Raw genomic sequence first — 17,525 nt, forward strand, 5'->3', positions numbered from 1 at the left:
TGGTCACTTCTTGACCATTTGCTTGCAAGGAAACGCAGGTACTCGCTACACTGTCCATTGTGGTAGCCCCTTGCCATAAATTAAATTAAAATGCATTAAAATTGAGGACTTCCTTTGCATCCCAGTGGTTAAGACTCTGCACTTCTATTTCAGGGGGCACAGATTCAGTCCCTGGTTGAGGAACTAAGATCCCACATGCCATGCAGAGCAGCAAAAAAATAATAATAATTAGAAATAATAAAATGCATTAAAAGTAAATAGAATTAAACATTCAGTTCTTCAGTCACACTAGCTATATCTCAAGTACTCAGTAGCCACATGTGGCTAATAGCTATTATATTAATGAAGGTAAAAAACGTTTCCATCACTGCAGAAATTTCCAGACAACTGTGCTTTAGAGCAACGCGTCTCTCAGCTGCACCTGCAGCAGATCTCTGCAGAAATCCTGTTGCGTTGCAGATTCTGATGTGCCAGGTCCCAGTGGGGCCAAAGAGTCCACATTTCTAACCATCTCCCAAGGGTGCTGATCCCTGACCACCCTTGGAGAGGTTGGACTCTCAAGAGTAGGAATGAAAAAAAAAAAAGAGTAGGGATGAGAGCGTGTCACTTACTTCAGTTTTCATGGATCATTTTACCTTGTTTTGTTGTTCATTCGATAAGTAGTGTCCGACTGTTTGCGACCCCATGGACTGCAGCATCCCAGGCTTCTCTGTCCTTCACCATCTCCCAGAGCTTGCTCAAATTCACAGCCATTGAGTCAGTGATGCCATCCAACCATCTCATCCTCTGTCATCCCCTTTTCCTGCCTTCATCTTTCCCAGCATCAGGGTCTTTTCCAATGAGTTGGGTCTTCACATCAGGTGACTGAAGTTTGGAGCTTCAGCTTCAGCAACAGTCCTTCCAATGAATATTCAGGGTTGATTTCCTTCAGGATTGACTGGTTTGATCTCCTTGAGTAGATGGTTAATCTGACAAATGGAAATTATTTTTTGAGCCCAAATTGCGTGTGGGCATAAGGAATTTGAAATTAACCACCAGAGTCACATATTAGCATTGTTTTGCCTACTTAATATAGAAAGAAAATTAGAAATGAACCAAATAAAAATCAGAAAATAGTTGATGTTTTCCCCGCTAGATGATACTTTTGATCTGGGGGCTGGGGCCCTGTTGTTTCAGGGTCTGTTTAATTTCCAGTCCAAGGAAATCAGGTTTTAGAGGCTCCAGGCGTTGTTTCTAATATTTCCTGTACATAGGAAATGGCAACCCACTCCAGTGTTCTTGCCTGGAGAATCCCATGGATGGAGAAGCCTGGTAGGCTGCAGTCCATGGGGTCGCACAGAGTCGGACACAACTGAAGCGACTTAGCAGCAACAGCAGTCTATAAAACCACAGCTCAAATTTGTGTTAGTTTGTAGAATTTGAGTATAATAGCAAATGACCAGTGGGGAATGGTACTCAGGTTTTTAGGGCAAAAAAGCTTTAAATATAACAAATGAAATATGACAAAGAGGGACTCCTAGTGATCCAGTGGTTAAGAGTCTGTGCTCCCAATGCAGGGGTCCTGGGTTCAATCCCTGGCTGGGGAACTAGATCCCACATGCCACAACTAAAAGACCCTGCATGCTGCAATTAAGACCTGATGCAGCCAAATAAGAAATTCATTAATAAATGAAAAATTTTAAAGGGATTACAATGCAACAGATGAGATTATATGATTAAAAAAAAATCACTATTATACATGTGTTAGGAGCTAGCTATACGGCCTATGGAGTGGTGTACCTGAAACTAAAAAGGTTATATTTACAGGTTGGCTTTTAGGCAACGTAACGGACACTTCAATTAGGACCTTCATAGCTTTCCTTAGGAAGAAACAATTTTTAATTTGATTTTTACTTCTATGACTTGTAAGATATTTTCTACTGGTCAAAATTTGTAAGACTTGCTTAATTCCTCCAGTATTTCTGCAGATTTTACTTATAATATGGATTAAGTTCTGAATATTAAAAGATGGTGATGACATAAATTTGACTATTCTTAGAACTTACTCAAATGGCGAGGCATGTGCTGTCAAATGAATGGTGTGGCCCTTGTCTCGGTACCTCTGGGATACTAAATATGGGAACACAGACCATTAGAAGTAAGCATGTTAGTGCATATCAGAGAGCATTCAGCCTTTCAGCACACCCGTCAATGAATGCAAGGAGTCAGAAGAGGAATTTATGGTTCGTAATTTCCTAAAGCCAGATAGCATTAGCAAGAGAGGATCTATTAGTCCAAACCCGGGAAGTAAAATTTCAGTGCTAAAGTTTTCTGTTTCACCACCCTTAAGGAGGTTCTGTAAATGCAGGTCGCCTTGGTGCCCGGCAGTCTGTGTCCTTAGCCTGCTTGCAGGCTTTAGCTCTGCTCCTAGCTTACCGCACTGAGCTTGACTTGGTCTAGTGCCAAAGGAAAGTCTTGCTGCCCTTGGTGTACTTTTCCCAAGAGTTGGACTTTGCTGGTTTTAAAATGATTTCCTGAAGCTATCTAGGATCACAGCAAAATCCCTTTTGAAGTGGTTTTATCAGTAAGTAAAGCAATATGTGAGTGATTCAGAAAAGTTTCATAAATGAGCAGGTTTCGGTCATTTAAGTGAAAGTGTGACTTTCCTGGTGACTCAGACAGTAAAGAGTCCACCTGCAATGCAGGAGACCTGGATTCTATCCCTGGGTTGGGAAGATCCCCTGGAGGAGGGCATGGCAACCTACTCCAGTATTCTTGCCCGGAGAATCCCATGGACAGAGCAGCCTGGTGGGCTACAGTCCCTAGGGTTGCAAAGAGTCGGACACGCCTGAGTGACTAAGCGTAGCACAGCACTGAGCACCTCTTTCAGAATACAGTGGTTGTTGATGATGACGACAGCCATAATTTCTGTCTCTCATTTAAATCTCCCAAAAACCCTAGGAAGTGGGTGGTTTCACTGAGCTTCTAGAAGAGGAACTGGACCTGAGTAAGAACTTGCCTGAGGTCAGATGACTAGGGTGTGGGTGGTTGGAGATTTGGCCTTATTCTCTTGAACTCTGGTGCTGACCTGCTGTGCTCCCTGCTTCTCCCAGTGCCCCACGGGCTCCCTAGAGCATGACATCACTCAGAGCAGCTTGGAGCGGATCCAGTACTGTGGAAGATTAGAAAGCTGGACTGGAGCATCAGAGGCTGTTTTTTAAAGTTCATTCTTAAGCATTTAATCTCAACTGCTCAGTAACCTTTCCTTTTGTGCCAGGTTCCAGGGATACAGCAGTGAGTCCCAAAGGCTCACAGTTCAGGAGAGGCAGACACTGCAGAATGCAGTTCAGGGGCGACCAGAGAGAGGGTGATGAGGAGTTGATCAGCCAGGGCAAGAGAGACTACCTGTCAGCAAGAAGAGAGCCCATGGAATGTGCAGCTGGGACACCAGAGTCCAGCTGAAGTCAGGCTGGGTGTCAGAAGCATCCCCCGAGGAGATGACTGTGGCCTGGATGAGAGGCTTTGCCTAGGCCAAGGAGGCAACAGTATTCCAGGCTGGGGCAGGCATGAGTGCAAGGAAGGCATGGAACATGTGGTTCTATCAGACCTGAGTGGAGGGCACAGCCTTCAAGGAGGGGACTCAGTGGGGTGACTGCCTGTCTTCTCTGCTGTCCAGTCAACCATGAATTCCTTGCCAAGCACCAAGCAAGGAATGAGCATGAAGTTTATTCTGTTCCTTGTATAAGTACTTCTTGAAGTACTCCAGCCTTTCTAAGGTGCTGGTCCTGGATCAGAAGAAAGTTGAGTAGTCATTGGCTCTTCTCTACCATCCATTCTTCAGAAATGTCTTAAGACACTCATTTCTCTTGCAGATTGAGCCTTCCAGTGGTTTAAGGACTCTTGCTCTTAGTTCTTCTTAAAGCAACTTTCTTCTTTATCACTTTTTCCTGCCCAAGTGTAGTGTTTCCCCACCCCCTCACTTTGGCCATATCATGAGGCTTGCAAGATCTTAGTTCCCCAACCAGGGGTTGAACCCAGGCCCCAGCAGTGAAAGCGCCAATGTCCTAACCACTGGACCTCTAGGGAATTCTCCAAATGTGGTGTGTTCTGGCCATCATCCTCTCTGATTGTCTCTCTCATCATGCAGCGTTATTAAACTCCTTAATATGTTCTCTTCATACCTAGAGCGGATGAGTGTCCAGGAGCTCAGCCCTGTAACAGAGACCAGGAAGGAGGGGCTCCCAACCGAGCCCTGTGTGCCTTTGGCTTCTCTCTCTTCTTTGGCCGTGGAAGCCACAGTCCTCACCCTAGTTTTTGATTCTCCACTTGCCCTACTTCAGCCTAGAGCTGTCGGAGCTCTGCCACTTTTCATTTCTCCTCTATTAGTTTGACGTCTCTGCCTTTCCTTCAGTAAAATTCAACAAATCTTTGCTCAGTTATTGTGCCAAGCGTGGTGCTGGCCTGGACTTCCTGAAATGTGTAAGTTGAGGCCTTCATCATGCCCAGGCCAGACTTGGTAAGTTCTGTCAATAGAATAGAGGAGGGAGTAATGAATCCAGGCTGGGATAGGCCAAGCCATTGGAGTCTTGGACTTGACAGAAAGGTAGGACTTCCCCAAGACCCCTGGAGAAGGGAACGGCTACCCACTCCAGTATTCTGGCCAGGAGAATTCCGTGGACTGTAGAGTCCATGGGGCTGCAAAGAGTCGGATGTGACTGAGCAACTTTCACTTTCACTTTTCACTCTCAAGACCAGTGGAGGGAGCAGGTCAGAGAGATGCTGGTGAGGAGCCTCAAACACTTTGCTGAGGGGTTGACCAGATAGTGAGTAGCCATTTCATCTTGTGCCCAGAGAGATTCTCATCTCTCCATGGTTTTCAGTAAGAAATTTCAGGGCCGTGTCAATCGTGACCAGTCCACGTGTAAATTAGGAAATAAGAACATTGAAATGAGCTTTATGCAATCTTAAACTTACTCTACATAAAGGTTGCTCTTTCATTCAAGTCCTACAGAGTTTTTCTTGTGTTGTATTGAATACTTTTCCTTGTTTCCTGGTGCCAAAGTTAGCTCCTGATACAAGGCTTCATTTTGCTAAAACTGCTGTAATGATTTCCATGGTTGAACTTGGGTATCAGGACATAGTCTCAACTCCTATTTACTTAGCTTTTTTTGTTTCATTGAGTATACCTTTGTTTTTTGAATGACTGTACAAATGATTGATGGCACCTACTATAGTCTGATTCTTCCTAGTTTACTAAGAAGTTTATTTTAAAATGCCAGGGGCATCTGCCTCCTGGACTGCATTCGCTTCTGGAGCTCGGCACCCTCTGTGAGTTTCTAGGTTTTCCATCAAGATTTTATTTCCTCAGGGTAGGGACCATGTCTTCTAATTGTTGTTCTTCACCTCGGTCTGTCTCCAGGAGACAGCTGGAGCTGTCAGCTAAAACAGTTCTTCAGAAACGAAAATAATTAAGGGGATGTGATTCCGTCTTTTGTTGAGGTATTCGATCATTGTTGTTCTCAGGGAAGTTTTTTCAAGAAGTATCCTATTCTAAGGGATAAGATCTCTGGATGTATCTCTAAGTCAAATTTCTCAATAATTTAAAATGAGACCTTGTTCAGGAAATAAGAGAGAAAAAGATACATCGTGTGTTTTCACTTATACGTGGAATCTAAATAATAAAGCAAGTGAACAAACAGAACAGGAACAGACCCACGGAGAACAAACTGGTGGTTACCAGAGGGGAGAGGGCAGGGAGGCTAAATGGGTGAAGGGGGTGAAAAGGTGCAAACTAGAAGCTGTGAAACAAGTAAGTTATAGAAACCTGTATGCAGGTCAGGAAGCATCAGTTAGAACTGGACATGGAACAACAGACTGGTTCCAAATAGGAAAAGGAGTTCGTCAAGGCTGTATATTGTCACCCCGCTTATTTAACTTATATGCAGAGTACATCATGAGAAACGCTGGGCTGGAAGAAGCACAAGCTGGAATCAAGATTGCTGGGAGAAATATCAATAACCTCAGATACGCAGATGACACCACCGTTATGGCAGAAAGTGAAGAGGAACTGAAAAGCCTCTTGATGAAAGTGAAAGAGGAGAGTGAAAAAGTTGGCTTAAAGCTCAACATTCAGAAAATGAAGATCATGGCATCTGGTCCCATCACTTCATGGGAAATAGATGGGGAAACAGTGGACACAGTGTCAGATTTTATTTTGGGGGGCTCCAAAATCACTGCAGATGGTGACTGCAGCCATGAAATTAAAAGACGCTTGCTCCTTGGAAAGAAAGTTATGACCAACCTAGATAGCATATTCAAAAGCAGAGACATTACTTTGCCAACAAAGCTCCATCTAGTCAACGCTATGGTTTTTCCAGTGGTCATGTATGGATGTAAGAGTTGGACTGTGAAGAAAGCTGAGCGCCGAAGAATTGATGCTTTTGAACTGTGGTGTTGGAGAAGACTCTTGAGAGTCCCATGGACTGCAAGGAGATCCAACCAGTCCATTCTAAAGGAGATCAGTCCTGGGTGTTCGTTAGAAGGAATGATACTAAAGCTGAAACTCCAGTACTTTGGCCACCTCATGCGAAGAGTTGACTCATTGGAAAAGACTCTGATGCTGGGAGGGATTGGGGGCAGGAGGAGAAGGGGACAACAGAGGATGAGATGGCTGGATGGCATCACCGACTCAATGGACATGGGTTAGGATGAACTCTGGGAGCTGGTGATGGACAGGGAGGCCTGGCGTGCTGCGATTCATGGGGTCGCAGAGTTGGACACAACTGAGCGACTGAACTGAACTGAACTGAACTGAGGAATGTTATGCACAGCACAGGGAATATAGACATTATTTTATAGTAACTTTGTTTTGAGTATAAGCTATAAAAATATTGAATTACTGTGGTGTACACCCCAGTCTGGGCTTCCTAGTGGCTCAGTGGTAAAGAATCCGGCTGCAAAGCAGGAGCCCCAGGGGACCTGGGTTTGATCCCTGGGTCAGGAAGATCGCCTGGAGAAGGGAATGGCAACCCACTACAGTATTCTTGCCTGGAGAATCCCATGGACAGAGGAGCCTGCGGGCTACAGTTCATAGGGTCATAAAGAGCTGCATACCACTGAAGTGATTTAGCACGCACACACACCCAAAACTAATGTAGCATTGTAAGTCAACTATACTTTAATAAAAAATTAGTAAACAACTACCCCAAAAATAAATGAAACAATACTTTGTTCAGGAAGGCAGGTAATTCCATAATTTGGAAAAGTAAGTAATAGCTAACATTAGAGGCTGTAGTATGCTGTTGGTAGAAGCCAGGATGTGACTGATGCTTTATTCATCGCCACAGTCCTCTCTCCTTATACAGTGACCACTATATAGAAGTGCCTCATGTCTGTCCTGTAAATATTGAATAAGTGGGGTTGGAGGGTGGTAAAGCTGAATGCTTTCATTTTCTGGCATGGTTCTATGTGATAATAGTTTTGTTGCAGGTTGGTTTTAAAAGGATATTCACAGATTTGTTTTTTAATTTAGTTTATCCTCAGAAGTTTCTTTATTTAAAGGATTTATCATTTCTCATTCATTGGAACTTTACCTCTTCATAAATATCAACATTTTGTTTTGTTTTAATGCAGATACTTGGTTGGGCAGAACATGTCCTGTGCCTGCTAGAGGTGCCAACACAGACCTTGTTCTTCTGCCCGCAGTCCCCATTCAGCACCTTGCTATCTGGCCAGTTATCTGTTGCTATGTAACAAGTTACCACAAACCTGATGGCTTAAAATGACATACCTTTGTGATCTCAGTTTCCATGGGCAGGAATCTGGGCACACGTGAGCTGGGTCGTCTGCTCAGGGTCTCGCAAGGCATCAGGCAAGGTGTTAGCTGGTCTGTGTTCCTATCTGAAGCTCTGGGTCCTCTTCCAGTCTCATAGGGTTGTTATCAGAACTGTTCCTTGCAGTTATAGGATGGACGTTCTTATTTTCTTGCCAGCTGTCAGATGGGGTCTGCTCTCAACTCTAAGAGACTCCCTAGAGTTCCGCGTTACGGCCCTCTCACAACATAGCAGCTGGCTTCAGGGACGACAGGTTGCATCCCCCAGTCTACTAAACTGGAGTCATAACATAATGTAACATAACCGCAGGCAAGACTATATCATCACCGTTGCTGCCCTGCAAGTCACAGAATCTGCCCAAACTCAAGGAGAGAAGATCCCACTCAGTGGGGGTCACCTCAGGGTGTGTCCATCGCAGAAAATAATCCATCCTTTCTGGTGACGCCGTGAACTCCCTGGTCTGTCATACTTTATGAGATCATTAATGGTTTGCTGTCAGCTGATCACCTCTAGGCCAGGAACATGCTGGAAGATGAGACATTTGTATAAGGTGAGACTGTTCATAATAAACCACAAAAAACATTCTGTGAAATCACTTTGTGTTCATTCAAAGGTGCCTTTATACTGTATCTTTTTTTTAAAAAAATATGGAATGCTTCATGAATTTGCGTGTCATCCTTGCACAGGGGCCATGCTAATCTTCTCTGTATCGTTCCAATTTTAGTCCATGTGCTGCCGAAGCGAGCACTGTACTGTATCTTAAGTAAGATGTTTTATAAGCAGGAAACTGACCTGGGAATACACTTCCCTAGAATCCCCTTTGAGAAGCAAAGCAGCCAACTTTATTCTCTTTCCTCTTCCCTTGGATATTTAGAATTACATCACAGAGGATAACAAGCTCTAACCAGAGTCCATTTTTGTGATGATAATAACTGCTTCTATGGAAGGAAACCATTTTGGCATAATATCCTATGTGATCAACCACTGTACACTGTGTAAGAAAGACTAACATTTGCGTTCAGCTTTACAGAACGCCAAATCTCATCGCCCATTAACCTTCTCATATTTGGCTTCAGAGATGTGTATCTTAGTTCTGCACCCCAACCCTAACCTTTTGAAAGGCATCCCGCAGGGGCACGTGGTGAATTTGGAAAGCATTTGAAAATGAGGGCATGCTCCCTTGGATCAACATTATAGTGAGTTGTGCAGATGTTTGACCTTTCTCATGGTGTTAATCACATTTGGCTTCCATGATGAAGTTACTGGTTTTCAGGTACATTATGTGTCCTTGGCAGCATCTTTTAATAAGGGATGCTTGGATGACAGCATTATAGGTGTCATAATGCTTTTAAACATTTAAAGCAGCAGTAAATGTTAAAATAATAGCTTTTTGTTGTTATTCAGTCGCTCAGTCGTGTCCAACTCTTTGTGATACCATTTACTTCAGCATGCCAGGCTTCTCTATCCTTTACTATCTCCCGGGGCTTGCTCAAACTCATGTCCATTGAGTAGGAGGTGATGCCATCCAGCCATCTCATCCTCTGTTGTCCCCTTCTCCTGCCTTCAGTCTTTCCCAGCATCAGGGTCTTTTCCAATGAGTAGACTCTTCGCATCAGGTGGCTAAAGTATTGGAGCTTCAGCTTCAACATCAGTCCTTCCAATGAATATTCAGGATTGAGTTCCCTTAGGATTGACTGGTTTGATCTTGTAGTCCAAGGGATTCTCAAGAGTCTTCTCCAACACCACAGTTCAAAAGCATCAATTCTTTGGTGCACAGCCTTCTTTAAGGTCCAACTCTCACATCCATACATGACCACTGGAAAAACCATAGCTTTGACTATATGGACATTTGTCAGCAAAGTAATGTCTCTGCTTTTTAATATGCTGCCTAGATTTGTCGTAGTTTTTCTTCCAAGGAGCAAGCATCTTTTAATTCCATGGCTGCAGTCACAATCTGCAGTGATTTTGCAGCCCCAAAAATAAAGTCTGTCACTGTTTCCCCATCTATTTGCCATAAAGTGATGGGACTGGATGCCATGATCTTAGTTTTCTGAATGTTGTTTTCAGCCAGCTTTTTCATTCTCCTCTTTCACCTTCATCAAGAGGCCCTTTAGTTCCTCTTTGCTTTCTGCCATAAGGGTGGTATCATCTGCATATCTGAAGTTATTGATATTTCTCCCATCTGCTTCTCCTCTTCAGATTGGCAATCTTGATTCCAGCTTGTGGCTCATCCAGCTGGGCATTTCGCATGATGTACTCTACACGTAAGTTAAATAATCAGGGTGACAATATACAGGCTTGATGTACTCCTTTCCCAATTTTAAGCCAGTCTTTTGTTCCATGTCTGGTTCTAACCATTGCTTCTTGACCTGCATCCAGGTTTCACAGGAGGCAAGTAAGGTGGTCTGGTATTTCCACCTCTTAAGGAATTTTCCAGTTTTTTGTGACCCACACAGTCAAAAGCTTTAGTGTAGTCAATGAAGCAGAAGTAAATGTTTTTCTAGAATTCTGTTTCTTTTTCTATGATCCAATGAATGTTGGCAATTTGATCTCTGGTTCCTCTGCCTTTTCTAAATCCAGCTTGTACATCTGGAATTTCTCAGTTCATGTACTGTTGAAGCCTAGCTACAAACAATCAAATTTGTATGCTGACTTCTCACATATATATACACCCTGGAGATTACTGTTATCCTCACTGTCTCTCTTGTGTTGCCAAATCCCCTCCCTAGACTGGCTTTTGGGCATATAAACATGTGCTAGTGTCTCCCGTCTTTAAAAACACGCAAAGAAACAAAAACCTCCCTTGACTCTCCCTGTCTTTGACCCATGCCTGGGATTTGGGTGGGTGTTATTTTGTTTTTTTGGCTGTGCTGGGTCTTCATTGCCTCTCATGAGCTCTCCATTGTGGCATGCCAGCTTTTCTCTAGTTGCAGTGCGTGGGGGATTTCTAGTTGTGGGGCACAGGCTCTAGAGCACATCGGCCCGGTGGTTGCTATGTGCTTTTCCCAAGGCATGTGAGATCTGGATCAAACCCAGATCTGGATCTGCATTGCAAGACAGATTCTTAACCACTGGACCACCAGGGAAATCCCTAGGATTTGTTTTTAATCAGGTATAATAAGATGAAAGACAGAGACAACTTCAAAAGAAGAGTTTATCACTTAAAATTCCTGAGAGAAGGCAGTCCACGCCGCGCAGGGCTACATGGGGAAGTGCCATATGGGCAGACGTGAGGAGAAAGCATGGCCTGGAGCCTTTATTATGATTTGCACGAAGCGGCGCTAGTGGTAAAGAACCCACCTGTCAATGCAGGAGACATAAGAGACATAGGTTCGCTCCCTGGGTCAGGAAGATCCTCTGGAGGAAGAAATGGCAACCCACTTCAGTATCCTTGCCTGGAGAATCTCATGGACAGAGGAGCCTGACAGGCTACAGTCCATAGGGTCACAAAGAGTCGGACATGACGGAAGCGGCTTAGCGTGCACGTGTGAGAAGGAAGCAGTGAGGCTGGGTAGACAACCGAGCAAATTTGGGACTGGATAGTTTCAATAATTTCAGCAGTTTCTCTCTCCTCATCTGGTACCTGGCACCTGGGGTGATTTAGGGCTAGGGGCATCTTGACTGGTGCTGAGAGTTAAAGCAGTAGTTAAGAGTATGGGCCTTGGATTTGAGTTTGCATATGAAAGACACACTCTCAGACAAGTATGTGTGGATTTAGCTAGCTCTGGGAAAGTCCGTCTCTCCCTGCCCCAGGATGTCAAAGTCAAAGCATCATAAAAGACAGAACATGCCGCAGCTAAGACCGGTGCAGCCAAATGAATGAAGGAATGAATAAATTTTTAAAAAATAAATAAGAAAAATTCTCCCCTCCAGTATATAAAAAAATGTACACCCTTTCTTTTAGCACTTGCTGCATTTCTTTGCTGCTTTTTGTGATGATGTCAGAGTTTGTGGTTGCTACTTCCACTTCCTCTCCCACCTCCACCCACCCTCTCCCAGCCTTCTCCTCCCTCTGCTGAGTCAGTGACCAATGACCTCCATGTTGCTAAATCCAACGTCTCCTCTCCTGCTTCACCTCTCAGAGGCATTTCTCACAGAATACGCTTCTGTCTTTGAAACTGTTCTTGGTTCCTCCCACCTGGCAGTTTGGGCCCCAGTCTCCTCTGCAGGACTTTCTCATCTGTTTGGCCTCTCCAAGAGCAGATGGCTGAGCCTGGGGCCTGGGTCCCTCTATCTACATCCTCCCGTGGTGAGTCCCTCAAGTCTTGTGACTTAAAAGTGCCATCTCTATGCCCAGGGCTCCGTCTTTATATTGCAGGAAGGCAGGGTGGACCCCTTCCAGGGCCAGAGAGTGGGCTCTTGTCTAATACTAGGAAATGAATTGTCCAAGAGGATACATGAGCTGACAGAACAAGAGACTCTATTGGGAAGGGGTGCCTGGGCGGAGAGAAGGAGGGTCAGGGAACCCAGGAGGACTGCTCTGCCACGTGGCTCACAGTCTCAGGTTTTATGGTGATGGGGTTAGTTTCCAGATTGTCTCTGGCCAATCATTGTGACTCAGGGTCCATCCTGGTGGTGCACGCATCACTCAGCCAAGGTGGATTCCAGCGGGGAGGATTCTGGGAGGTTGGTAGGACATGCTACGTCTCCTGTTGACCTTTTGCATATTCTTCCCGTTGGTGGTGGCTTGTTAGTTCCATATTTCTTACCAGGACCTCCTGTTATAAAATAACACATAAATGGTTACTATGGCGCCTGGCCAGGGTGGGCAGTTCCAGTCAGTGTTTCTCCTAACATTTATGTTGTTTATCTCCAGCCTTGAGTCCATGCCTGTGTGCGATCTGCCTACCTGATTCCTCCTCTTGGGAAGCTTATAGGGATCTCAGGTATAACCTGATCAATACACAGCCCTCCTTTCCAGACCCTCCCCAAAATGTGCTCAACGCTCAAACCCCCAAAGCCCTCCAGTCTCAACGGCTTCTTAGATATGACCCCTGAAGCACACGCAGCAAAAGAAAAAGAGATAAATTTGATTTCATCAAAATGAAAAACTTTTGTGCCTCAAAAGGACACTATAAAGTCCAAAGACAGCTTATAGAATAGGAGAAAAAAGTTTGCAAATCATATTAGCATCTAGTATGCAGAATATATGAGGAAGTCTTACAACTCAACAATAAAAAAGAACCTAATTTAAAAAGGAACAAAAAAAATAAAAAATAAAATAAAAAGGAACAAAGGGGACTTCCCTGATGGTCCAGTGATTAAGAATCCGCCTCGCAATACAGGGAACTAGAGTCTGATCCCTGGTCGGGGAACTAAGATCCCTCTTGCCACAGAGCTACTAAGGCCTCACCCTGCAGCTACTGAGCCTATGCACTCTGGAGCCAGCAGGCCACAACAAAAGATGGAGTCCATGACCAAAACAAAAGGCGGAGTCCGTGACCAAAACAAAAGATCCCGCAGGACACATTGGAGACCCCAAGTGCTGCAACTAAGATCCAATGCAGTCAAGTAAGTAAAGGATTTGAATAGACATTTTTCTAAAGAACAGCCTGCTGTACACCTGGAAGTACGCAATATTGTAAACCAACGATTTGTGTTGTTGTTGTTGTTTAGTCACTAAGCTGTGCCCGATTCTTTTGTGACCCCATGGACTGTGGCCCACCAGACTCCTCTGTCCATGGGATTTCCCAGGCAAAAATACTGGAGTGGGTTGCCATTTCCTTCTCCAGGGGATCTTCCCAACCCAGGTATGGAATCCATGGTCTCCTGCATTGGCAGGCAAGTTCTTTACCACTGAGCCAGCTGGGAAACCCATAAATCAATTATCCTCCAGTAAATGTTAAAAATAAGAAGACCAAATACACCAGAAAAAAAGAAGAAGAAGAAGGCTGATAGGCCTTCCCTGGTGGCATGGTGGATAAGAATCCACTTTCCAATGCAGGGGACACAGGTTTGATCCCTGGTCCAGGAAGATTTCACAAGCCTTGGAGCAACTATGCCCGCGTGCCACAACTTCTGAGTCGGCTCTCTGGAGCCCGAGAGCCGCAGCTACTGAGCCCCAGTGCCACTGCTGCTGGAGCCTGCGGGCCTAGAGCCACGCACCGCAGCCAGGGGAGCCCACACGCCTAGAACCCGTGCTCCTCCAGAGAGGCCAGCACAATGAGAAGCCTGCTCAGCGCAACTAGGGAAAGCCTGCACTCAGCAGTGAAGACCCAGTACAACCGAAAAAGAGTGACTGATAAATACTTGGAAAGATGTACAGCGTCATTAGCCATTAGACAAATGCAAATCCAAACCGCAGTGAGATACCACCTCACACCCACAGGGGTGGCTATAATTTTTTTTTTTTTTTAAGTAACAAGTGTTGAGGATGTGGAGAAATTGAATCCCTCTTAAGTTGCTGATAGGAAGGGAAAACGGTGCAGCCACTTTGCAAAAGTTTGCCATTTCCTTAAAAAGTTAAACGTAGAGTTACTATATGATCCAACCATTCTCCCTAGGTAAGTGGTCACACAAAAACTTACACATGCATGTTCATAGCAGCATTGTTAATAATAATCAAAAGGTGGAAATAACCCAAATGTCCATCAACTGATGAATAGATGAACAAAATATAATCTAACAATGGAGTACTGCTGGTGCTGCTAAGTCGCTTCAGTCGTGTCCGACTCTGTGCGACCCCATAGATGGCAGCCCACCAGGCTCCCCCATCCCTGGGATTCTCCAGGCAAGAACACTGGAGTGGGTTGCCATTTCCTTCTCCAATGCAGGAAAGTGAAAAGTGAAAGTGAAGTCGCTCAGTCGTGTCCAACTCTTAGCGACCCCATGGACTGCAGCTCACCAGGCTCCTCCATCCATGGGATTTTCCAGGCAAGAGTACTGGAGTGGGGTGCCATTGCCTTCTCCGAATGGAGTATTAGTTGCCCATAAAAAGGAAGGAAGCACTGATACACAGCATCTTGGATGAACTTTGAAAACGTGCTCTATGTCACCAAAGACCACATGCTGTATGACTTCCTTTTATATGAAATGTCCAGACAAATCTGTGAAAGCAGATCAGGAGTTGCTGAGCGGGAGGAGGCGGAAATGTGGAATGACTAGTAATGAGAACAGGATTTCTCCCTGGGGCGATGAAAGTGTCCTGGAATTAGGTAGTGGTGAGAATTGCCTGTCATGAATTAGCTACAAGTCACTGAATTATATATACCCTTAAGGGTAAACTTTATGATGTGTGAATTATATCTCAAAAAAATCAGCACTAATAAAAGTGCAATACATATCACATGAAACCACCCTGTAAAATCCTCTGTCGCTTCCTGTGTCTGTTTTCTATTGCCAGCTGTGACAAATGAACACATCGTAGCTTACAAAGCACAAATTTATGATCTTCCGTATCTGTAGGTTCCAAGTCCAATGTGGCTCTTGTTGGGCTAAAATCAAGGTGTCAGCAGGGGATTCCTCCTGGAGGCTCTGGAGCAGTGGCCACTTCCTGGCCTTTGCCACCTGCGTTCCGTGGCTCACAGTCCCTCCGTCTTCAAAGCCCACAACACAGCGTCTCTGACTCTATGTCATTGCCTCTCTTTCACTGACCACAATTGGGAGAGTTTGTCCACTTTAAAGAACACATGATTAGATGTAAATCAGCTATGTATGTATGTGTGTGCGTGTGTGTGTGTGTGTGTGTTCAGTCGCGTCCAGCTCTTTGCGACCCCATAGACTTGTAGCCCTCCAGGCTCCTTTGTCCATGGGATTTTCCAGGTAAGAATACTGGAGTGGGTTGCCATTTCTACTGTACTTCAATTTGAAGGAAAAAAAAAGGACACATGAATTAGATTGTGCCCATTTGTGTAATCCAAGTTAATCCTTCCACTTCAAAGTCGTTAACATCAATCTTCTTGAGAGTTCTTTTCTTGTAACTGGTTCTGAGATCACCATACCGACATCTTTGGGGGCCATTCCTCCACCAGCCACAGTTTCCATCACAAGGTGAGCAAAAGCCAGAGTCCTTGCCCTGACTTACAAGACTCTCCGGTCAGGCCCACCTGCCTCTCTAACTTAGCCATACGGCTGTCTCCCTCTCCCCTTACCCGACAGCGTCCTGGTCTCTTTACACACTCTTTACTGTTTCTGGCTGTGCTGTGTCTTTGTCGCTGCACGCAGGCTGTCTCCAGTTACGCAGAGCCGGGGCCACTCTCTGGCTGTAGTGCTTGGGCCTCTCGTTGCAGGGTCTTCTCTTGGGGGGCACAAGCTCCCGGGCCTGTAGGCTTCAGTAGTTGCTGCACGTGGGCTCCAGAGCGCAGAGTCAGTAGCTGTGGTTCCATGAGGCACGAGGGGGCTTCCTGAACCAGGGATGGAACCGGTGTCCTCGGCATTGCAAGGCAGATTCTTACACTGGACCACCAGGGGAACCCCACGCCTGGGGCCTTGGCACTGGCTGTTTCCTCTGCCTAAACATTTACTCTTTGGCCCTCTTCCCACCTGACTTCTCCTTGTCACTCTGATCTCGGCTTTGATGTCACCTTAGAGACATGCAAACTCCAATAAGCCTTCTAGTCACTCTAGTTTAAGTCACCAGAAAGCACCTGCCCCTGCTGATGGGGTATGTTTGTTCGTGTGGCGTCTCATCATCTCCATCCTAATTGCTCGGGACCTCATTGGTGTCTGTGTGACACTGGAATCATGTGTGGCACCTAGAAGCTGCTCAGTTGCTGCTTTTCAGTCACTGAGTCGTGTCTGACGCTGTGTGACCCCATGGACTGCAGCACGCCAGGCTCCCCTATCCCTCGCCATCTCCCGGAGTTTGCCCAAGTTCATGTCCGTTGAGTCAGTGATGCCATCCAACCATCTCATCCTCTGTCACCCTCTTCTTCTCCCCCTGCCTTCAATCTTTCCCAGCATCAGGGTCTTTTCCAATGAGTTGGCTGTTTGCATCAGGTGGCCAAAGTATTGGAGCTTCATCTTCAGCATCAGTCCTGCTAAATTAACATTGCAGGACCCTAGGATAGTTCCATTCGGGTTTTACTTATGCACTGAAAGGCATAAATAAATAGGGCAACATGTGAACAGCTTTCAAATTACTGGACTTTGAAATTTCATATTTGTGTTATTTGAATTTGCAGTGTTTAAGGAGAAATGTCTTGAATATTTGAATATTACTGTTTAGATTTGGTACAAATTGAATTTATTTGAAACACATCAGTTCTGTCCTTTCATAGGAAATTTCAACAGAACTGGCAGGCTCGATATGGAGGATCTTTACTCTCGTGCCCAGAATGACTCTTCACCTTCTCACGCGCGCCTCTGTCCCCTCTCTTTCAGAAAGCACGCTCTGAATTGCCATCGGATGAAGCCTGCGCTCTTCAGCGTGCTCTGTGAGATCAAGGAAAAGACAGGTAGGCCATTGAGAAGGCGCTTCCTGTGTGGATCCAGACCCACAGCCACTTTGTACCTCTGGTCCGGGCTCAGTCCTAACACGCATCCTGAGCCATCTTGCTCGTCACATCCCTCTCTGGCAGCAGTGGTGCAGATGATTCACTTCTGACTTGTCACAGCCCCGCTTTCTGGTGTATTACCCTCATTTATTTCATAGTTTGTAACCGGAGAAGTACTGTTGCCAGCAAGTAACAAGCAGCTGCATTCTGTGTATAAGATGTCAGAGGCATTGTGGCATTCCGTTGTTTTACAAAAGGATCTACCATGACAGAATTCGGA

The 17,525-nt window shown here is 45.2% G+C and overlaps 1 protein-coding gene and 1 non-coding gene across 12 annotated transcripts in view; one reads left to right on the plus strand and one right to left on the minus strand.

The window, feature by feature from the left end:
* The window catches only part of PBX4 (PBX homeobox 4), a 58,890-nt gene that overhangs the window by 5,646 nt on the left and 35,719 nt on the right, over positions 1-17,525 (plus strand). For 7 of the 11 annotated variants that reach the window (XM_059888175.1, XM_015471869.3, XM_005208454.5 and 4 more), the window contains exon 2: positions 17,133-17,206. The exons of 1 other annotated variant lie outside the window; for it this stretch is intronic. In XM_059888175.1, the coding sequence (XP_059744158.1) occupies positions 17,133-17,206 (74 nt within the window). 3 more of the 11 variants (XM_059888176.1, XM_059888180.1, XM_015471870.3) reach the window with 2 other exon arrangements.
* Positions 8,453-8,559, minus strand: LOC112447655 (U6 spliceosomal RNA). Its single transcript, XR_003035834.1, has one exon. It is a non-coding gene; the product is annotated as a U6 spliceosomal RNA (small nuclear RNA).

Source organism: Bos taurus, chromosome 7, assembly GCF_002263795.3.
Source record: "Bos taurus isolate L1 Dominette 01449 registration number 42190680 breed Hereford chromosome 7, ARS-UCD2.0, whole genome shotgun sequence".
Lineage (NCBI taxonomy): Eukaryota > Metazoa > Chordata > Mammalia > Artiodactyla > Bovidae > Bos > Bos taurus.